General features: G+C 41.9%; 1 protein-coding gene across 1 annotated transcript in view; it reads left to right on the plus strand.

Annotated features, from left to right (window-relative positions):
* Window positions 1–527: 527 nt before the first annotated feature.
* The window catches only part of LOC111971925 (protein inscuteable homolog), a 48,978-nt gene continuing 29,102 nt past the window's right edge, over window positions 528–20,403 (plus strand). The window contains 4 exon segments of the mRNA XM_023998715.2: window positions 528–710; window positions 16,294–16,642; window positions 18,247–18,299; window positions 18,415–18,538. Coding sequence (XP_023854483.1) covers window positions 583–710; window positions 16,294–16,642; window positions 18,247–18,299; window positions 18,415–18,538 — 654 coding nt within the window. The 5' untranslated portion in view covers window positions 528–582.

The raw sequence follows: 20,403 nt of genomic DNA on the forward strand, positions 1-20,403 counted from the left end.
GGGAGAATAAGTTGCAGGACTTAAGCGCTCCTTGCTTTGGCTCAAAGTGGAGAGTCACTGGCTGGCAGCAGCCAATAAATTAGAAGATAAGAAGATTGACTCCACTGGCACAATGGGGCTGTAGCAATTCAAACCGGGCTTATTGATAATTGATTACTCTGAGAGAAAAAGAAAGACAAGACAAGAAGAGAAGGCTTTGGGTGAGATCAATAAGAGCGATTGTAGTGGATGCGGTGCCATGGCAAGCTACACAGCCAGAGAGGCAGTGTGTGTGCGTCAGCGCGTGCCATCTGTCTGTGTATGATCATGTTAGTGTTCAGGTCTTTCCATTAAAAAGTGGATTTAGGATTCTAATAAGTATAAAATTGTCAAGCGGATAAATGTTGCGATAATTGTGTTTTACTCACTCTACATTTACTATATGGTGGAATAGAGAGAAAACAAGTGTGTGCTTATGTTTGTATAATAAATGATCATATCTAATGTTTTTTATTGCAGGTGCTTGTGCTGAAGTGGTACGGACACAGTAAGAATGGCTAGTCGGCAGAACTCCAGAATGGCTTGTTCTCAGAGCGTCGCAAGATGGCTAGTCCTCAGAGCTCCAGGATGGCTAGTCCTCAGAGCTCCAGGATGGCTAGTCCTCAGAGCTCCAGGATGGCTAGTCCTCAGAGCTCCAGACACAGTAGCTCTGTTTCATCATCTCCAATGAGGTAAGTGCACCCAACTTGCACTATGCCGATATGACATAAAAATATTATTCTGTAGCTATGGGAGTGTCATCCTCCCATCACGGTCCCATGAGACAGACACACACATTCAAGCACACATGGATCTACACATGCATACACAAACACATGCATACACAAACACAGGCTGCACAAGGGCACAATAATGTTGTGTACACCGATGCTACTAATAATACTGCTCCTGCTAAGAAATAACCTCAGCCTTTCATCTGCAAATGGGTCTAAAAACACATGGYCCGTGTACCAAATGGCACCCTCTTCCATAGGGGCCCTGGTAAAAAGTAGTACACTACAGTGCCTTCGGGAAGTATTCACACCCCTTGACATATTCCACATTTTGTTGTGTTACAGCCTGAATTCAAAATGGATTAAATCTATTTTTTCCCATCACCCATCTACACACAATACCCCATAGTGAAAGGGAACCAAGTTTGGGAAACCCTGTTTTAGGTAATTGTCCTGCTGAAAGCTGAATTCATCTCCCAGTGTCTGGTGTTAAAACTTCTTGTCAATAGGGGGGCGCTGTTTTCACTTTGGAAAAAATCGTGCCCAAATTAAACGGCCTCGTCCTCTGTTCTAGATCATACAATATGCATATTATTATTACTATTGGATAGAAAACACTCTGAAGTTTATAAAACTGTTTGAATTATATCTGTGAGTAAAACAGAACTCATTTGGCAGCAAACTTCCATACAGGAAGTGAAAAATCTGAAAACGAGGCTCTGTTTCAGGGCCTGCCTATTCAACTGGCTTTTATTTATCGATATGTATGCACTTCATACGCCTTCCACTAGATGTCAAAAGGCAGTGGAAGGTTGAATGGGGTGTCTAGCTTGATCTGAGGCCGAATAAGAGCTTTTGGAGTGACAGGTCCGGTRTTTTCTTTTTCTTCGACGGCGCGCGGGGGAGCTCGACATTGTCTTCTGAAAAGCGTTCGGTATACACGGCGAATATCTCTGGCTCTGATTTTATTTGATACATATGAGAAAAACATCATAAAGTAGGTTTTTTCAACCGAGTTTTATCAGTTTATTCAACGTTTAATGGGACTTTTGGAATTTTCCGTTCTTTGCGCCAAGAGAGGATGGGAATGTTCGCGCCACAATGCTAGCCAAGGTTCCTAATTCGACAGAAGAAATGGACATTCTAAAACCAAACAACGATTTATTCTGGAAATAGGACTCCTTGTACAACATTCTGATGGAAGCTCAGCAAAAGTAAGAACAAACATTTATGATGTTATTTCGTATTTCTTTGTGTAATGTTGATGCTATTCTGCCGCCGTGTTGGGTGCAGCGCTGTCTCACATAACCAAAGCTGGTATGTTGTGGTTAACAGTTATTTAAAAAATCTACACAGCGGCTTGCCATTTAAGAACCAGTGTATCTTTCATTCTGAACCATACAACACGGATTTTTATAGTAAAGCTTATGATGAGTTCTTTGGTCAGCATTAACGGTGGTGTCCAAAGAATATCCGACATTCTGGGGAACCAATGTTTGCTACGTAATTCACAATGCTTAACCACGATCTGGCAGCTCTAACTATGCACATTTTCGAACAAAACATAAATGATGGATATGAACATGATGTTATAAGTACTGTCAATCGCATGCACCGTTGTCCCTAAAGGTTAGTGATTATTTTATATCTATTGCTGGTTTTTTGCGAAAAGCTAACCTTTTGCGGTGAGTAAATGCCTTTGTGTTGTTTGGCTATTGTGGTAAGCTTAATATAATTCTATATTGTGTTTTCCGCTGTATACACTTTAAAAAAATTTGGAAATATTGGCTGGATTCACCAGATGTTTATCTTTTCATTTGCTGTACACCATGTATTTTTCATTGAAATGTTTTATGATGAGTATTTATTTATTTCAACGTTGCCTCTCTGTAATTTATTCTGGCTGTTTGGTGCTATTTTTTATGGTGGGGCGCAATGTAAAACTATGATTTATACCTCAAATATGCCATTTTCGAACAAAACATAAATGTATTGTATAACATGTTTATAAGACTGTCATCTGATGAAGTTGTTCAAGTTAGTGATTAATTTGATCTCTATTTGTCGGTTTTGTGAAAGCTACCTAGCGGTGGAAACATGGTGAAAATATGCGGTTGTGGTGTTTGGCTATTGTGGTTACTAATAGAAATATATTGTGTTTTCGCTGAAAACATTTTAAAAATCGGAAATGATGGCTGGATTCACAAGATGTTTATCTTTCTTTGCTGTATTGGATTTGTTGATTTCATGACAATTTATATATATCTGTCCCCGTTAGGCTAGGCTATGCTAGTCAGCTTTTTTGATGAGGAGGATCCCTGATCCGGGAGGGTRATGAAGTAGAGGCAGACTGAACCTCTAAGATTTTTCCTGTGCTTAACTCCATTCGGTTTCTTTTTTATTCTGATAAACTCCCCAGTCCTTAATGATTACAAGCATACCTATAACATGATGCAGCCACCACTATGCTTGAAAATATGGAGAGTCGTACTCAGTAATTTGTTGTATTGGATTTTCCCCAAACATAACACTTTATATTCAGGACAAAATTGCTAGTATTATTTTAGTGCCTTGTTGCAAACTATGCATGTTTTGGAATATTTTTATTCTTTGCAGGCTTCCTTTTTTTCATTCAGTCAATTCTAATATTTTTGGTTATGGAAAATATATTTCACAGGGTTTTAGATGGTACAATGATTCTCTACACTATACATGCTTGTTTTGTCACAAACTGAAATTTGGCGAACTTTTAGAATTTTAGCAACCAGGAAATGGAGGAGCGATTTCTGAACAGTATATCTTTAATAACATTTTTACTACTGAACTTGTTTAGGCTTGCCATAAAAAGGGTGGAATACTTAAGGACTCAAGAGATGTTAGCTTCTCAATTGTAATTCATACTGTATGTACAAAATTCGAAAAACATAATTCCACTTTGACATTATGGGGTATTGTGTGTACGCCAGTGACAATTTATTTTAAAATTCAGGCTGTAACACAACAAAATGTGGAAAAAGTCAAGGGGTGTGAATACTTTCTGAAGGMACTGTATGTAGGGAATAAGTTGCCATTTGGAACACAGCCATTGTATTTTTCCTTTTCTCCTGTTGATCATGTGCTTTAATGGTGACAATATAGAGATTTTGATGTGAGGGCACTTCTCTTCGAGTGAGGAAAAAGGTACACAGTGGTAGTAGTGGCATTCGTGGACTACAGGAAAAGGCGGGCCGGACAGGCCTCCATTAACATTAACGGGGCTGTAGTGGAGCGGGTCGAGAGCTTCAAGGTCCTTGGTGTCCACGTCACCAACGATCTATCATGGTCCAAACACACCAAGACAGTCATGAAGAGGGCACGACAAAACCTTTTCCCCCTCAGGGGACTGAAAAGATTTGGCATGGGTCCCCAGATCCTCAAAAGGTTCTACAGCTGCACCATCGAAAGCATCCTAACCGGTTGCACCACCGCCTGGTATGGTAACTGCTCGGCATCTGACCGTAAGGCGCTACAGAGGGTAGGGCGTACGGCCCAGTACATCACTGGGGCCAAGCTTCCTGCCATCCAGGACCTATATAATAGGCGGTGTCAGAGGAAAGCCCATAAAATTGTCAGAGTGACAATTGTGTGACCCAGTGACCCAAGTCATAGACTGTTTTCTCTGCTATCGCACGGCAAGCAGTACCGGAGCGCCAAGTCTAGGACCGAAAGGCTCCTTAACAGCTTCCACCCCCAAGCCATGAGACTGCTGAACAATTAATCAAATGGTCACCGGACTATTACATTGACCTCCCCTCCATTTGTTTTGTACACTGCTGCTACTTGCTGTTTGTTATCCATGCATAGTCACTTCACCCCTACCTACATGTACAAATGACCTCTAACCTGTACCCCCGCACACTTACTCGGTACCGGTACCCCCTGTACATAGCCTCGTTATTGTTATGTTCTTGTGCTACTATTTTTTTACTTTAGTTTATTTAGTGCTTGTAAGTAAGCATTTCAAGGTAAGGTCTACAGTTGTTGTATTCGGTGCATGTGACAAATACAGTTTGATTTGATATGGTGTCATTTTGCAGTCTCTGCCTGGGTTTGAGAGGTAATGCACCACGGCCCTGCCACTGTTAGTAATGTGGCTCTGGCTGCAATCAGGGTAGGATATGTTTCAGTTGCCCAGACACACACAGTGTAGAAATAGACTCAATCCGCCCATGCACACAAACGCACTGCGAGGGCTGTTTTGTGTACTGAAGATTCCGACATATGGCACTTGTGTACGACCAGGCARGAACGAGACATGCTCTCACACAATCCCTTTTCAAACAAAGAACAAGCACGTGGCACATCATGACAAAAGAACATACACATAGGYGGATATCACAAACATCTGCATCTAGACGTCCTTAATGGTGGACTCCTTAATGGTGAAACTGACACGTCTGTTTGGGATATTACAACAAAGTTACTGCAAACAACAAACCCATTTTTTCCCCACTGGCATCATTGCACGCGTGATAGAAYAGAAGAATATGTACCGCAAAAAAATATATATAATAATTACCACTCTGCTCGACACACCTCTGTTTCTTCCACAAAACAAAAACTATAACAAAAGGTGCTGGGGCGGACAGTGGTGCCATTTCCCATAATCCGGATTCCATCTTTAACCTATAAATTAACAGAGGATATTATTCCTGCATGCAAACGATTTGGTTGGTCACCCTCTGCCTCAGGTTCCAGCCAGATGTGTGGGTGTATTTGTGTGTGTGTGTGCGCTTTAGAGATTTTATTTTATTTAACCTTTATTTAACTAGGCAAGTCAGTTAAGAACAAATTCTTATTTACAATGACGGCCTACCAAAAGGCAAAAGGCCTTTTGTGGGGATGGGGGTTGGGATTAAAACCTCACACCTGTGGGGAGCGGGGCGTTCTACTAACCAAACCACATGACCTTTGTTTTGGAGGTGTTCAGAACAAGGTTAAGGGCAGAGAAAGCTTGTTGGACACAAAGAAAGCTTTGTTGTAGAGCATTTAACACAAAATCGGGAGAGGGGCAAACTGAGTATAAGACTGTATCATCTGCATATACATGGATGAGAGAGCTTTCTACTGCCTGAGCTATGTTGTTGATGTAAATTGAGAAGAGCCTGGGGCCTAGGATCGAGCCTTGGGCTATTCCCTTGGTGACAGGCAGCAAAGACCCCTCAGAGACACCAATACTTCTTAGCCGGCCCACAAGAATGGAATGGCCAACCAAATCAAAAGCTTTGTCAAAGTCAATAAAAATATCAGCACAACAATGCTTAGAATCAAGAGGAATGGTGACATCATTTAGCATCTTTAAGGTTGCAGTGACACATCCATAGCCAGATTCCATACCAGAGAAAATACTATAGACATCAAGAAAGCCAGTATATTATTGTTGATCAAGAAAGCCAGTATATTAAGTCTTTTGAACACTTTTGATAAACAGGGCAAAATAGAAATTGACCTATAACAGTTAGGATCAGCTTGATCTCCCCTTTAAATAAAGGACAGACCGTGGCTGCCTTCCAAGCAATGGGAACCTCCCCAGAGAGGACAGACAGATCAGAGATAGACTTGGCGATGATAAGTGCTGCAACTTTAAAGAAGAAAGGATCTAAACCATCTGACCCAGATGTTTTTTKGGGGTCAAGTTTAAGGGGCTCCTTTAGCACCTCMGACTCAGTAACCGGCTGCAGGGAGAAACTTTGTAGCGGGACASGGGAAAAACATTAGAAGTGCTGAGAGTTGACRTTATGTGTGCTAGCGTGCATAGGATTACTGTGTGCGAGGTGAGTATATAGAGCCCATTACAGCTGTCAGTCTGCTCTGTGCTGAAGGAAACATCTGGAAGTCTGATGTCTGCCCTGAGGCAGGGCATTTTCTTCCCCCCATGTCCTCCTTCAGGAGGAGTGCATGCASCAAACCTCACTTATTAAAGCACAGCAGGCTGTAAGTCACATTCAAAAGTACTTGACTTACTTCAGGATTCCTTTTGAAGCTCCTAGTGGAGAAAACAGCCTCACTTAGAAGTCTGGATTGGTCAAGATTTGGGACTCGTCACTGTGCACTTAAAGGCTTTAAAAACACACTCCATTGAAAACCTTCTAAATCCCCAAAAATGTAATTTAAAAGGGGTTAAACTTCATACATATGCTTCATCTTATTTATATAAGTGATATAAAAAAATTAAACAGATTGGCAGTCAGATGTTCAGACGTTTACCCTTCAACACATTCGTCTTCAGTGAGGATTTATGGAGGTTCGCATTCAATGTTGTATTACCGCCACAAACTGGACTTGTGTATAATATTTTGTGACACATAATATAAATCTTACCCTACCATCTAAGAGYCAGATCGCAATTTACTGSGGGGAGGCGTGGTCCACAATAGCGGAGGATTGTCAAACTTATTTTTTTGCTTTGGAGAGGGTTGTGTGGTTTTTTATTGGGCAAAGGGGAGGGTAGTGCGTTTTTTCCCCTGGTTGACATTCATTCTTTAGTTGGTTTTACTATGTAATTTCGAACCATCGTGGCCACATTTCCTCCTCAGCTTGCATGCTCCTCCCCTATATCAAGGTGATTTGGTACATCCCTTATGCCCTATGGTTTTCCATGTGCTAACTTTTACTATACCACAGGTATACAATCCAGGTCAGTATAGTCTACCGGTCTAACAGCCTATCCTGGCCTATATCCACCATTCATAGTGAAAATAATGGCTGGTGGACCGTTTGTCCAGATCTGCAATAGGCTAACTAGCAATTGTAACACATATAAAAGCATTCAAAGCTGCATACATTTTCAATATGAATCGACAAGATCAAATAGGAATAGCAGATAGGCAGAGGACAGGCCAGGTGCATCATTGGTCGTGAAAGAACAGTGAAGACATTTAACACACAGCTCAAAAATCCCCCCTATTGATCTTGTTTAGGGACAATACAAGTATCCTCCCTAGACTATAGTAGCCTACGTGAGTGCAACATTCTACTCTAGGCTGCAGTGAAAATGTCATTTGAATAACAGCGTAAAAGCCCTGTGATTTGAATGTTTCATTCGTTTTGGATCTGTTGTCGGTCTACTCGATAGTTTATAAGGTCTAGAAAGGCACAGTAGAAGGCCAGTCTGGCTGTATTCTTACTTCTGATACTGAATGCGCTGTCTGTTTCAGATCATCATTCTTCCAAGTCGTCCTAAAATAATGTGGTCACATATGCTCTGTCCCAGCAGGCTCAGTTATTCAGTAAAGCTCTGATTACTCTCCAATCTGAGCGGATGTTCCTTGCACACCTAGAACGCTTCAATATAGCCTAAATATTTAGAATTTAACTTTTAAATGTATTACTTTTTACATGTGGCATAAACACAACCAGTTACAATGTTTTAATCTGATTAGGCTACTTCAAAAGTCTCCTGTAGGCATGCGCACGTTCATCCAAAATTCCAGCATCGTCAAAATGGCTTGACATTAGCCAGGTTTCCATCAAACCTTTTTATGCAGTAAAGTAGCCTACATGTCAGATAGAAGATGGCATGACATCATGGGAAAGCATGCAGTTTATTAGGCTACAGATTAAATAAATGATTAACTTCACAGAGTGTTGGACGTGCACAGTGATGAGGTCGATGCTCCTTTCAATAAATATGGAGGGTCTTATTCTGGTGACATGATGATCGATGCTTAGCTGCCAGTGTCTCGAACGCCCTCTCCGCCTCCGCCGTCCAATGAAGCCGCTGGCGACATCCTCTCAGTAGGGAGGTAAGAGGCCCGAACACCGTGCTGAAGCCCCGGATGGCCCTTTGAAAATAGTTGCGAACCCCAGGAATCACTGGACYGCTTTCACGGAGTTGGAGGGGGGCCATGTTCTGACTGCGCTGATGCGTTGCTCCTCCATCTCCACTCCCTCTGTGGATATGAGGTAGCCCAAAAAGGACAAGGACCGCTGGAAAARCAAACATTTCTCTTGTTTAACATATAGATCATGCTCCAACAGTCTTCCCAGCACAGATCTGACTAATGAGACATGCTGGACGCAGTCAGCAGAATAGACCAAAATGTTGTCTATATAAACCACTATGCCCCGTCCCAGCATGTCCCGAAACACTTCGATAATAAAGGCCTGGAAGACTGAAGAAGCATTAGACAGGCCAAAGGGCATTACGAGATACTCGTAGTGGCCTGTGGTCGTGGAAAAGGCATTTTTTCATTCGTAACCTGCACGAATGCGCACCAGATTGTAGGCGCTCCTCAAGTCCAGTTTCGTGAAGTACTGCGCCCCGTGCATTTGTTCGATGATGGTTGGGATGAAGGGTAAAGGATAGCTAAACTTAACGTGACTTTATTCAGTGTTCGATAATCAACGCAGGGGCGCAGTCCCCCATCTTTCTTCTTAACAAAAAATAAGCTTGAGGAGGCTGGTGACGTAGAGGGGAGGACAAAACCCTGCTGGAGGCTCTCCTGTACGTAGGTCTCCATGGCCTCGGTCTCCGCACAGGAGAGGGGATAAACGTGTCCTCTCGGGAGGGCTGCGTCAGACAGAAAGTCAATGGCACAGTCCCAGGCGCGATGAGGAGGCAGGCGTGGAGCCTCGGTGGTCTGGACTTTCCCCCGTTGTGGTGTTGAGAGACACCGCGAGACACCTCCTCTGACACTCCTGCGACCAACCCAGCAGTCTCCTCTCGGACCAGAAAATTACAGGGTTATGCCAACTCAACCAGGGGAGACCTAAAACAACAGGGTTATGCCAACTCAACCAGGGGAGACCTAAAACAACAGGGTTATGCAACTAACAGGGGAGACCTAAAACACAGGGTTATGCCAACTCAACCAGGGGAGACCTAAAACAACAGGGTTATGCCAATCACCAGGGAGACTAAAACAACAGGGTTATGCAACTCAACACGGGGAGACCTAAACAACAGGGTTATCCAACTCAACAGGGGAGACCTAAAAAACAGGGTTATGCCAACTCAACCAGGGGAGATCTAAAACAACAGGGTTATGCCAACTCAACCAGGGGAGACCTAAAACAACAGGGTGCGTGGGTGTGTCAATAATCAAAAAGGTGATCTGTTCTAAATTAGTGTAATTTCTGAGGTAGGGTAGGCACTTGTCTTTGTTGGTCTATTGCTGTAATATAGCCTGTTCAGAACTTTTGTCAAGTTTTAAACCATATTTCATTCCGTTGTCCAAATTTAGTTCCAACTGAACTATAATAGCCTGCTCCTGTAACAGATGTATATGTACTCTCYATGCGTTGTGTTTTCTCAAAATAAATCACTTCGGCCAGTGGTCCCAGTTGAGCATCATTTATTTCTGTTGTTAAATGGGAAACAGCACGTTAGTTGTGCAGGGCTTAACAGTATTGATGGCTGTCGATGGCAAAATCCCTTGCATCACATTTTCCTACTGGGCGAACAAAATACAAAAATGCAATACAAAATATAACATGTGTAAATACCTGTTGTTAAATGGGAAACAGCACATTAGTTGTGCAGGGCTTAACAGTATTGATGGCTGTCGATGGCAAAATCTGTAGCATGAAGACAACTGTGTTAGCAGTGGCTTATGTGACCATGACATCGGTGTATGCTAGCTAACACACTTATTTACAGMAATCATATGCCAAAGCACATCCCAGAAAGCCTCTCAATCMCTAACAGGTACCATATACCCACACATGTATAAATCAGTAACGTACAGCAAACTTGTACACATTGTAAAATAGAAAACAGTATTCAGARCGTGACCTACCCCTTGCATCACATTTTCCTACTGGGAARACCTGACGTTCGCGATCTCCYCCTATCTGCAAGCGGGGCCWATCACAACACACCTTATTKTCATCAGAGTTGAACTAACCAATAAGAATGCTTGAACATTAAATAGATTTCTTTAGAGGCAAGTGGAAACATAACCAACCCTGTTACACTCCTATAAACAATGGCCTCTCAATCCCATTTTATTAGGGTCAGATTGAAATTTGCTTGGTGGGGAGGAGTGGTCCACCTTTTTTKAACTAGGCAAGTCAGTTAACAACAAATTCTTATTTTCAATGACAGCCTAGGAACAGTGGGTTACCTGCCTTGTTCAGGGGAAGAACGACAGATTTTTACCTTTTCAGCTCGGGGATTCGATGTTTCAACCTTTCAGTTACTAGTCCAACACTCTAACCACTAGGCTACCTGCCACCCCTGCTTTGGGGAAGGTAGTGCATTTTCCCCCTGTTTTACAATTGCTCTTCTGTTCTTATTTTCCCTATAAACAACGRCTTGACTTACTTTTGCTATTRCCCTAATAAAGTTTTGAACMTTTTGWGAAGTTTTGTTATGGTGTGGCTATTATTAAGATTTAACKACTGCAAGCCTATGATATGAAGGCAGTGTGCACCAGCGCTCCGACTGACTCCAACTGACAGTTGAATTTGAGGTGAGGAAGAATGTTTCGTKTCTACCAGAGTTACTCCTATAATCTAACAACATAACGCGTATCTTTATACAAAATATTCTGAATGAAAATGAACAAACTAACCTCCTTCTCCGAGTCTAGATCAGTATAGCAGACGCAGTAGCCATCTAACATAATGAAATGCATGTCGCTGGCATATCTCTATCTCTCTCTTGGGATAGGCCTAAGCGTCTCTTCCTTTACTGTATATAAACAGGACACTTTGGGAAAAGGGCAGGCAGACATTTTTTTATTATTCATCTGGAGCCTCCCAGCTTAACTGCTGCTGTTGTGGCAAAGGCTGTTTTCCAAYGTGGTGTAATGTTTTTCATGTGTATTTAATGTTCTGAACCCAATAGCAATACATCCTTTTCCTCTGCTGCTCCAAAGCCACAAGGACCTTCAAAATCTCAGCTCATTGAGCCCACATTTTCCCTCCGACTTTGTCCTTTTTTAATGTGGTTCTTCTGTGGTATCTCAATATTTATACTGAACAAAAATATAAATGGAACATGCAACAATTGAAAATATTTTACTGTGTTACAGTTYATGTCAGGAAATCAKTCAATTGAAATAAATACATTTCATTCAATTTTCTAGCAACAGCTGTGGTGGACAGTCCTGCAGTCATCATGCCAATTGCACGCTCCCTTTAAAACTTGTGACATCTGTGGCATTGTTGTGTAACAAAAYTACACATTTTAGAATGGCCTTTTATTGTCCCCAGCACAAGGTGTACTTGTGTAATGATCATGCTGTTTAATCAGCTTCTTGTTATGCCACACCTGTCAGTTGGATGGATTATCTTGGCAAAAGATAAATACTCASTAACAAACATGGATGTAAACAAATTTGTGGACAACATTTGAGAGAAATAAGCTTTTTGTGCRTATGGAACATTTCTGGGATCTTTTATTTCAGCTCATGAAACATGGGACCAACACTTTACATGTTGAGTTTATAATTTTGTTCAGTATATATGTGGTGCCAGACGTTACATGGTGACATTCATGCAAACCAGACATTGACACACATGGTACAATAGAGGTTCCTATTAGCAGAAGTGTGGACTAGTCACATTACTTTTAAAAATCTGATTCTACTGCTTGCATCAGTTACCTGATGTGGAATAGAGCTCCATGTAGTAATGGCTCTATATAGTACTGTGCACCTCCCATAGTCTGTTCTGGACTTGTGKATTGTGTAGAGACCTCTGGTGGCATGTCTTGTGGGGTATGCACAGATGTCTGAGCTGTGTGCTAGTCATTYAAACAGASAGCTTGGTGCTTTCAACATGTCAATACCTCTCACAAATACAAGTAGTGATGAAGTCAATCTCTCCTCCACTTTGAGCAAGGAGAGACTGACATGCATATTATTATTGTTTGCTGTTGGACTAGTAACCAAAAGGTTGCAAGATTGAATCCCCTAGCTGACAAGGTAAAAATCTGTCATTCTGCCCCTGAACAAGATTAAATATCTTCACACCTAGAACAGCCTCCAGGCTTCCATCATAACGGTCAATTTTGAAAGAGAGAAAAAAATAATTACACGGGGGCAGTTTGGTAAATCTAATCCAGTCTGAATCGTCCTCTGGAAAAACAGACATGCTGTGGTAATAATTACATAACCAACGTTTCAATTGTAATACAGTTGTATAGTAATCCTGTGAGAATAGGGTTTAGTGATTTTTATATAGAATCATAGTGAGGATGAACCTTCATGAATCCTGCCCCTTTTCAAGTTCCGGAAGCTGGCTGACAACAGGGCCCTAACTCTCCAGCTATGTATTTCTCTGTATTTTTGTCACTGCGTCTTCGAGTGTGTCTACTCTCCAACCACTGTGTAAATGACTCTCCCTGATCCCCCCAGATGACTTTCCCTGGTTCCTCCAGCCTCCACCTCATCTTCACAGCTTTCTGTCTATAACACAGCTGCTGGCACGGCCGATCTCGTCCTTGGCCCCGAATGTAAATATTTGTTATCTCCCGCAAACTTGAGTGGACTATTTCATCCCTGTTTGGAAACAAACCTATTATAATGATGATTTGCTTAAGCGTTTTACTGGAGGTTTTATGTGTGTACATTTTTGTCCTTCTGGAAACTTTATTCTGAAATGATCTGGACTTATATTGTGTCTTTGTGCCATCGTGGGTTTTTAAGCAAATACACTGTTCATTGATCACATTTCCTGACTGAACCTTAGAATAACTTCAGATCACATGATGATAATCACAAATTGTAGCAGGAATTATATATAGTCATTTCTTTCAGCAAACTTTAGGACGATCATTGACAGCATTAGATGTAAACATGGCATGAGTATTGAACCACACATCCAAACTTGGAGTTTTTCCTGTTTTATTTTTTGTTTTGTTTTTATACAAAAATGAGTCATGTTCACCTGGTGAAATGTTTCTAGGGTATCTGCAAGGCTTGTGATACAAATGGTGGGCAATTAAATCCCCTGACCCTTCCAATCTCCCCTCACCTGTGACACATGACTAATTGGTGCCCACTGTTGAGAGGGGGGTCCAGGTGGGGTGCTGCTCACCTGGTTGCTGGGGTGACCTGATGGGTTGCAGTTTTCAGCAGCCATGGCTGTGTCGTGTCTGCGTCATGAAGACGGGTGCACCATCAAACCATTAGCAGGTGGGCACACAAATACACACAGCTCTACGGGGCTAAATAGCTGGGTCACTATTGGCACCCACAGCTCTATCTGGACCATCAAAGGAAACCTTTTATTTTTTTTACTTTTGCATACSCGAGAGACAAGGTGCAGCAGAAATGAAAAGTTCACATGAGGAAAAAAGGCCCAGCTTTGAGTTGAGCGAGTGAGAGCCGCTTGATTTCCCTCAAGAGCGGCTCCTATTTTCCTCATGTCTCTCCCAATGGAGGAAATCAATCACATGATACTTATTGAGAGTGTGACCTTTGACCTTGAGAGTACCACCCCTGTCCATTAGGAAACAATTGAGAGCATCTCTCCTCTCCAAATTGAGTGGGTTTGGGGAATAGGTATTTGAACTGGTGATCCTCCTTATTATGGATGACGTCTGAAATCTCTGCTTACAGCTTACTTACCATAACGCATCCCCACGTCATCCCACCTCTGCACTGAGGAGAAGAGTGACAGGGTGGTGGAGATGTCGATTCTCGAAGTGCGGGAATAGAGTTCTGATTTTATTTTGTTGACATGGCTTGGTTTATATATGTGTGTGTGTGTGTGTGTGTGTGTGTGTGTGTGTGTGTGTGTGTGTGTGTGTGTGTGTGTGTGTGTGTGTGTGTGTGTGTGTGTGTGTGTGTGTGTGTGTGTGTGTGTGTGTGTGTGTGTGTGTGTGAGTGAGAACAGGAGAGAGAACAGGAGAGAGAACAGTGAGAGAGAACAGTGAGAGAGAACAGTGAGAGAGAACAGTGAGAGAGAACAGTGAGAGAGAACAGTGAGAGAGAAAGTGGGAGAGAAAGTGGGATAGAAAGTGGGAGAGAGAAAGGGATAATGCCTATAGTTGTGTATAGTTGTTTTAACCATTAACTATATCAAACAGTACATATTCTAATAGCCATATTCCAAAGGGGATATATTCAGTTATGTCTCTTTGGATGATTTTCATTTCAGTGCTCCTAAAACAATAGTCTGGAGAAATCAGATATCACCCCACTTGTGACCTCATAAAACCAATGGATTATTTTCTTTAGTAAACAGACCTTCAATACTGGCTGATGTTGAAAATACGCTTGATTGGAATTGTGCCTTCTTAATGGCACAATGATGTTTACATAGGTCTGTGTTAAAAGCTGAAACTCGATACGTGTTCCTAAGGGTCAATAAAAATCATGGCCAAAGAATAGAGCATCATTACCATGGTCCTTACTGCAATTTAGCTCTGAATTAGGCTTTGACGATAGAAATTGGATTTTTGTTTGTTTATAGGTCACACATAATGAAGCTTCCTTTTATGACCAAATGAGAACGGGGTATTATTAGAGATCTCTGTCAACACAAGAGGCAGATATTCCATCTGATGCAATATCCAGTTTTACCCGTTGACTCTGCATTTTCCATGGATGTCAGATAGCCTGAGTTTAGTGTAGAATATAGATTGGTGAACCTCCACCCCCTTGTTAACTCAAAGCAGAGGAGGGCGTTGTAGCGATCAACCTCTCAGCCTCCTTAACGCTGGGTTGATTTCACTCATCCAGGGAAACTCCCAGGAAGCCTCCAGTAAGCCCATATTCATTAGGTTCAATAAACCTGAAGAGAAAGAAGTGTTTGGTCTGTTCGACCCAGTGGATAATGCAGCCTCTCCGACATGGTGAAACGATAGGTTTTGACTAACGATTCCTAACACCACCAGTTATTGGTGGGTAGTTGACCTCACTCCCACACTATTGATTTTGAGATGCCTGGGTAATTCATTTGAAAACTGGGCTGCTGTTGGGGAAAGCAACTAAAGGATAGTGCAACAATGATGAGATCTCATTTCATGGGCAGTGAACTAGACGTTGTGTATGGATATCTAAGAGTCAACTTGGTCTCATAATAGAACCATAAAGAAATTCAGATTCGCAACAGCCTAGTTTACAGTAAATGCAAGCACGTGTTAGGATAAGGTTAGGTTTAGGCATGCTAGCAAGTGTTAGAATAAGGTTAGGTTTAGGCATGCTAGCGAGTGTTAGGATAAGGTTAGGTTTAGGCATGCTAGCGAGTGTTAGGATAAGGTTAGGTTTATGCATGCTAGCGAGTGTTAGCATAAGGTTAGGTTTAGGCATGCTAGCGAATGGTTAATGCAATGGTTAGGCTAAAAGTTAGAAAACAAAAACACCTGGATTCAAACAGCATCGGCCCACATGGGGATATTCCAGTATGCTTGTTTCATTAGAGTAACGATATTGGGACAAGTTACAAATATGTCTCAGTGCTGCCATCTCTGTCATGGCCACCCAAAGTACATGCTCTAAACTAATCTTGCCTGTGTGTGTGCTGTATCGTGTGTATGTATAAATGTGTATCTGTACACACGTGTGTGTGTGTGTGTGTGTGTGTGTGTGTGTGTGTGTATGAGCAGCAGGATGCACTCACTCCAGGTGGACTCGGTGCAGCGCTGGATGGAGGACCTGCGTCACATGACGGAGGTGGAGTGCATGTGTGTTCTGCAGGCCAAGGCCATTGGCGTGGAGGAGGATGCCCAGGGTGAGCTCATCGTGGCCACGCGGGACCATGTGGCCCGCGACAACCTGCAGACGCTGCTGCGGCGGGCGCTGGTGGTCAGCACGGAGCTGGGCAAGATGTTCCAGCGGCTGGAGAAGGGCCGCTGGCAGCGGGTCCACAGCACCGCCGTCCGGGCAAACTGCCACGTGCGCTCGCTGGTGCACGAGTATAGCACCGCCCGTAACACCCCCTCAGAGATGCAGAAGGTGAGGATGGAGGGAGAAGTGGACTGGTCTGGGTAGGAGGGAGGGAGGAGGATGGAGGGAGGGAGAAGTGGACTGGTCTGGGTAGGAGGGAGGAGGGTGGACTGAAAATATACCACGTTTCAATACCGAGAATAATTCAGATATTATCCAGAGAGTCCCGGGAAATACTGCAAAATCGGAAGTCCATTTAAAGCGGYTCAAAACCAAGATATGGTCACTATGCCAGGGTTCTCCCCAAATAAGAGGGGCTCTGCGACCCTTGTCAGCTTGGCTGTGCCACTATGTAAAGATTTCAGAGCAAATTAAACTGATATTTAGTAATAATAGGGTAATTATCTTTGATCAATAATTACATTGTTGTGAATTGCGAAACAGGCCGTTCATAAATTCAGAGCATTATCATGTTCCTCAATTAATTCAGCACATTTCAGCRGTAGGCTATCTCAATACAGAGTGCGCTCAGGACGCACCCCAAGTAGGCTGTAGGTATTGTCAAATCATAGAAACTTTTTAACTCCCGAGTGGCGCAGCGGTCTAAGGCACTGCATCTCAGTGCTAGACGTGTCACTACAGAACTTGGTTCGATCCCGGGCTGTATCACAACTGGCCGTGATCGGGAGTCACATAGGGCGCCGCACAATTGGCCCAGCGTCGTCCGGGTTCGGGGAGGGTTTGGGTTCTTAACTGACTTGCCTAGTTAAATAATAAAAAAAACAGCAGTCAAACAAAAGTCAAATGACCAAAGTTGCTAAGCTTGCTAGATAACCTCCTCCAACTAATGACAGAATATCTCYTATATTTGGCTAGATGGAGTTGATGATTATACAGATAGCAGTGCAGCTCATGAATAACGAGGAGATGAAGAGAGGATATGGTTTAAATATCAATGTATCTTAACGGGGACCAACTCTAATATCTGCCCTCATACAGTTTGTTGATCACACATTCTCTACCGAAGCTCTCATATGGGCAGCAATACGAGACAGCGCAGAGTAGCKAGGGAAATGTTTTAGCTGTATTTTGACATGCATAGGCAAAAGACGTGGTTTGATAATGTAACCTATGGATTACAGAATAAAGTTAGGAATTTGTATGCGCGATAGGAGTCAGGATTTGGGTTGTTTCGCTTCTTCTCTGCTGTACATTTGAACATTGGCCGCATGTAAATGTTCACTATTACAGATCACATAAGCTATTCATGCCAAGAGCAAAATTCGGACTAAAATAATATGAAAACGAGTCTCTGAGAGCCCCCTGTCTGGTTCCATCTTGGATGGGCTGTTGAAGACATTAGCTGCCTCTGATGAGCCTCTCCCTCCAGTAGTTCGTGCAGGTTTCCTGTCAAGTGGAATCACAGTTGCACCGTATGATACGGAGTACTCACTTTATCCATTTTAAAATTATGCTGTGAAAGTCTTGCTTCTGTTACATATAGCTACTCATCCCACAGGACATTTTGTGCGGTTCTCTGTGTGCATAAAGGGATGACCACTAATTGGAGAATGACATTGTTTTCTGCTTTGTGTGGGTGTTCTACTTTCTGTGTGTGTCTAGTGTTTGTCTCATTGTAACCTGAAATGTGTGTTCCTCCTCTTTGAGTGTAGTATGAGAAGTCTTTGCTTGAGAAGTGCATGGAGCTGACCACCATAACAGAGAAGTAAAACATTCATACAAAAACTTTTACTGACCTCTGAATATTGTCGTACACATTTGAATACAGTAGCTCACTAAGTGTTTATGTTCAAGGTTTATCCAAACCCTCTCTTCTACAGATGCCTTCATACTGAGGACGAATTCTTCCTGAARTCCATGAGGGAGGCCATTAACGAGATTCTCACCGATGTCAGCGATTCATTCAGCCACATGATTGACATGGCCCTGGCCAATGAGATCCAGGTATGAGGCTTTGACCACACCCATAACTCTCTTTTTTAGTCATAATTAGGCCTTCAACACAAATCAAATCAAATCCAAATTTTATTGGTCACATACACATGGTTAGCAGATGTTAATGCGAGTGTAGCGAAATGCTTGTGCTTCTAGTTCCGAACGTGCAGTAATATCYAACAAGTAATCTAACAATTTCACAACAACTACCTTATAAACACAARTGTAAAGGAATGAATAAGAATATGTACAWATAAATATATGGATGAGCGATGGCCGAACGGCATAGGCAAGATGCAGTAGATGGTATAGAGTACAGTATATACATATGAAATGAGTAATGTAGGGTATGTAAACATTATATAAAGTGGCATTGTTTAAATTGACTAGTGATAMATTTATTAMATCCAATTTTTTATTATTAAAGTGGCYAGAGATTTRRGTYAGTATGTTGGCAGCAGCTATTCAATGTTAGTGATGGCTGTTTAATAGTCTGATGGCCTTGAGATAGAAGCTGTTTTTCAGTCTCTCTTAATTATAATAAATTATCACAACAGTATCAACTGCAGTGGTGTAAAGTACTTAAGAGTGGGTTCGTAAATTCAATCTGGAGTGCGCTCAGAGTGCCCTCTGGGCGTTTGTAAATTCAGAGCGTTGTCTAGCAACAACGGCAGTCAAGCACCCAAACTAACTGGTAACGTTGGCTAGCTTGCTAGCTATTTCCAGACACAAATGAGAGAACACCTCCCTCCGACCGTTTTACTCGCCTTAGCAGAGCTGGCCAGGCTGATTTCATGTTATCAAGGGTGTTGGTGACTGTAACTGTGCTGCTAGAAACAATTTAATTACGTTTTTTTTGTTTTTGTTTACTGACACCGGCCATATTCAACGGGTGTTGATGGTTCGTAAATTCATCAATTATTCTGCGTTCTGGTCCACTCAAGACGCTCTGAAATCAGAGTAGAGAGCCAGAGTGAATTTACGAACGCACCCTAAGTAAAAATACTTTAAAGTACTTTACTTTACTATTTATATTTTGGACAACTTTAACTAACTCCAATGCATTCTTAATGAAAATAATATACTTTTTACTCCGTATGTTTTCCCTGACACCCAAAAGTACATTTTGAATGCTTAGCAGGACAGGAAAATGGTCAAATCTACGCACTTATCAAGAGAACATCCTTGGTCTTCTCTACCGCCTCTGATCTGGCGGAAATGCTTAGTTTGTCAATTATATCTGCATGTTGGAGTGTTCCCCTGGCAATCTGTACATTTTAAAAACAAGAAAATAGTGCCGTCTGGTTTGCTTAATATAAGGAATTTGTAATTATATATACTTTTACTTTTGATACTTAAGTATATTTTAGCAATTAAATGTACTTTTAATACTTAACTATATTTAAAACCAAATGCTTTTAGACTTTTATTTAAGTAGTACTTTACTGGGTGACTTTCACTTTTACTTGAGTAATTTTCTATTAAGGTATCTTTACTTTTACTCATGTATAATAATTGGATATTTTTTCCACCACTGATGAACTGGTATTAACGAATTGCATATTGAGTTCAATAGAAAATGTAACCCTTATTCAAATAATTAATTTACGCTCAGTTTAAATATCCATAATATAATCATTAATTAGTTCTAGTATTGATCTTCTATATCGTATAAATTCAGAACTTCCTCCTTTCACTGAAATTTAGCTTTGCTGTTTCCCTTTTGGAAAAGAGATGTTTCAATGGTGTGTCAGTGGTTTTGTCATGGTACAATTGTCAAAGTTTCCAGCCCCCAAGTCATAGACGTTTCTCTCTGCTACTGCATGGAAAAGCGATACCGATGCACCAAATCTGGAACCAACAGGACCCTGACA

The sequence above is a fragment of the Salvelinus sp. IW2-2015 genome, linkage group LG13 (genome assembly GCF_002910315.2).
Source record: "Salvelinus sp. IW2-2015 linkage group LG13, ASM291031v2, whole genome shotgun sequence".
NCBI classification, from domain to species: Eukaryota; Metazoa; Chordata; class Actinopteri; order Salmoniformes; family Salmonidae; genus Salvelinus; species Salvelinus sp. IW2-2015.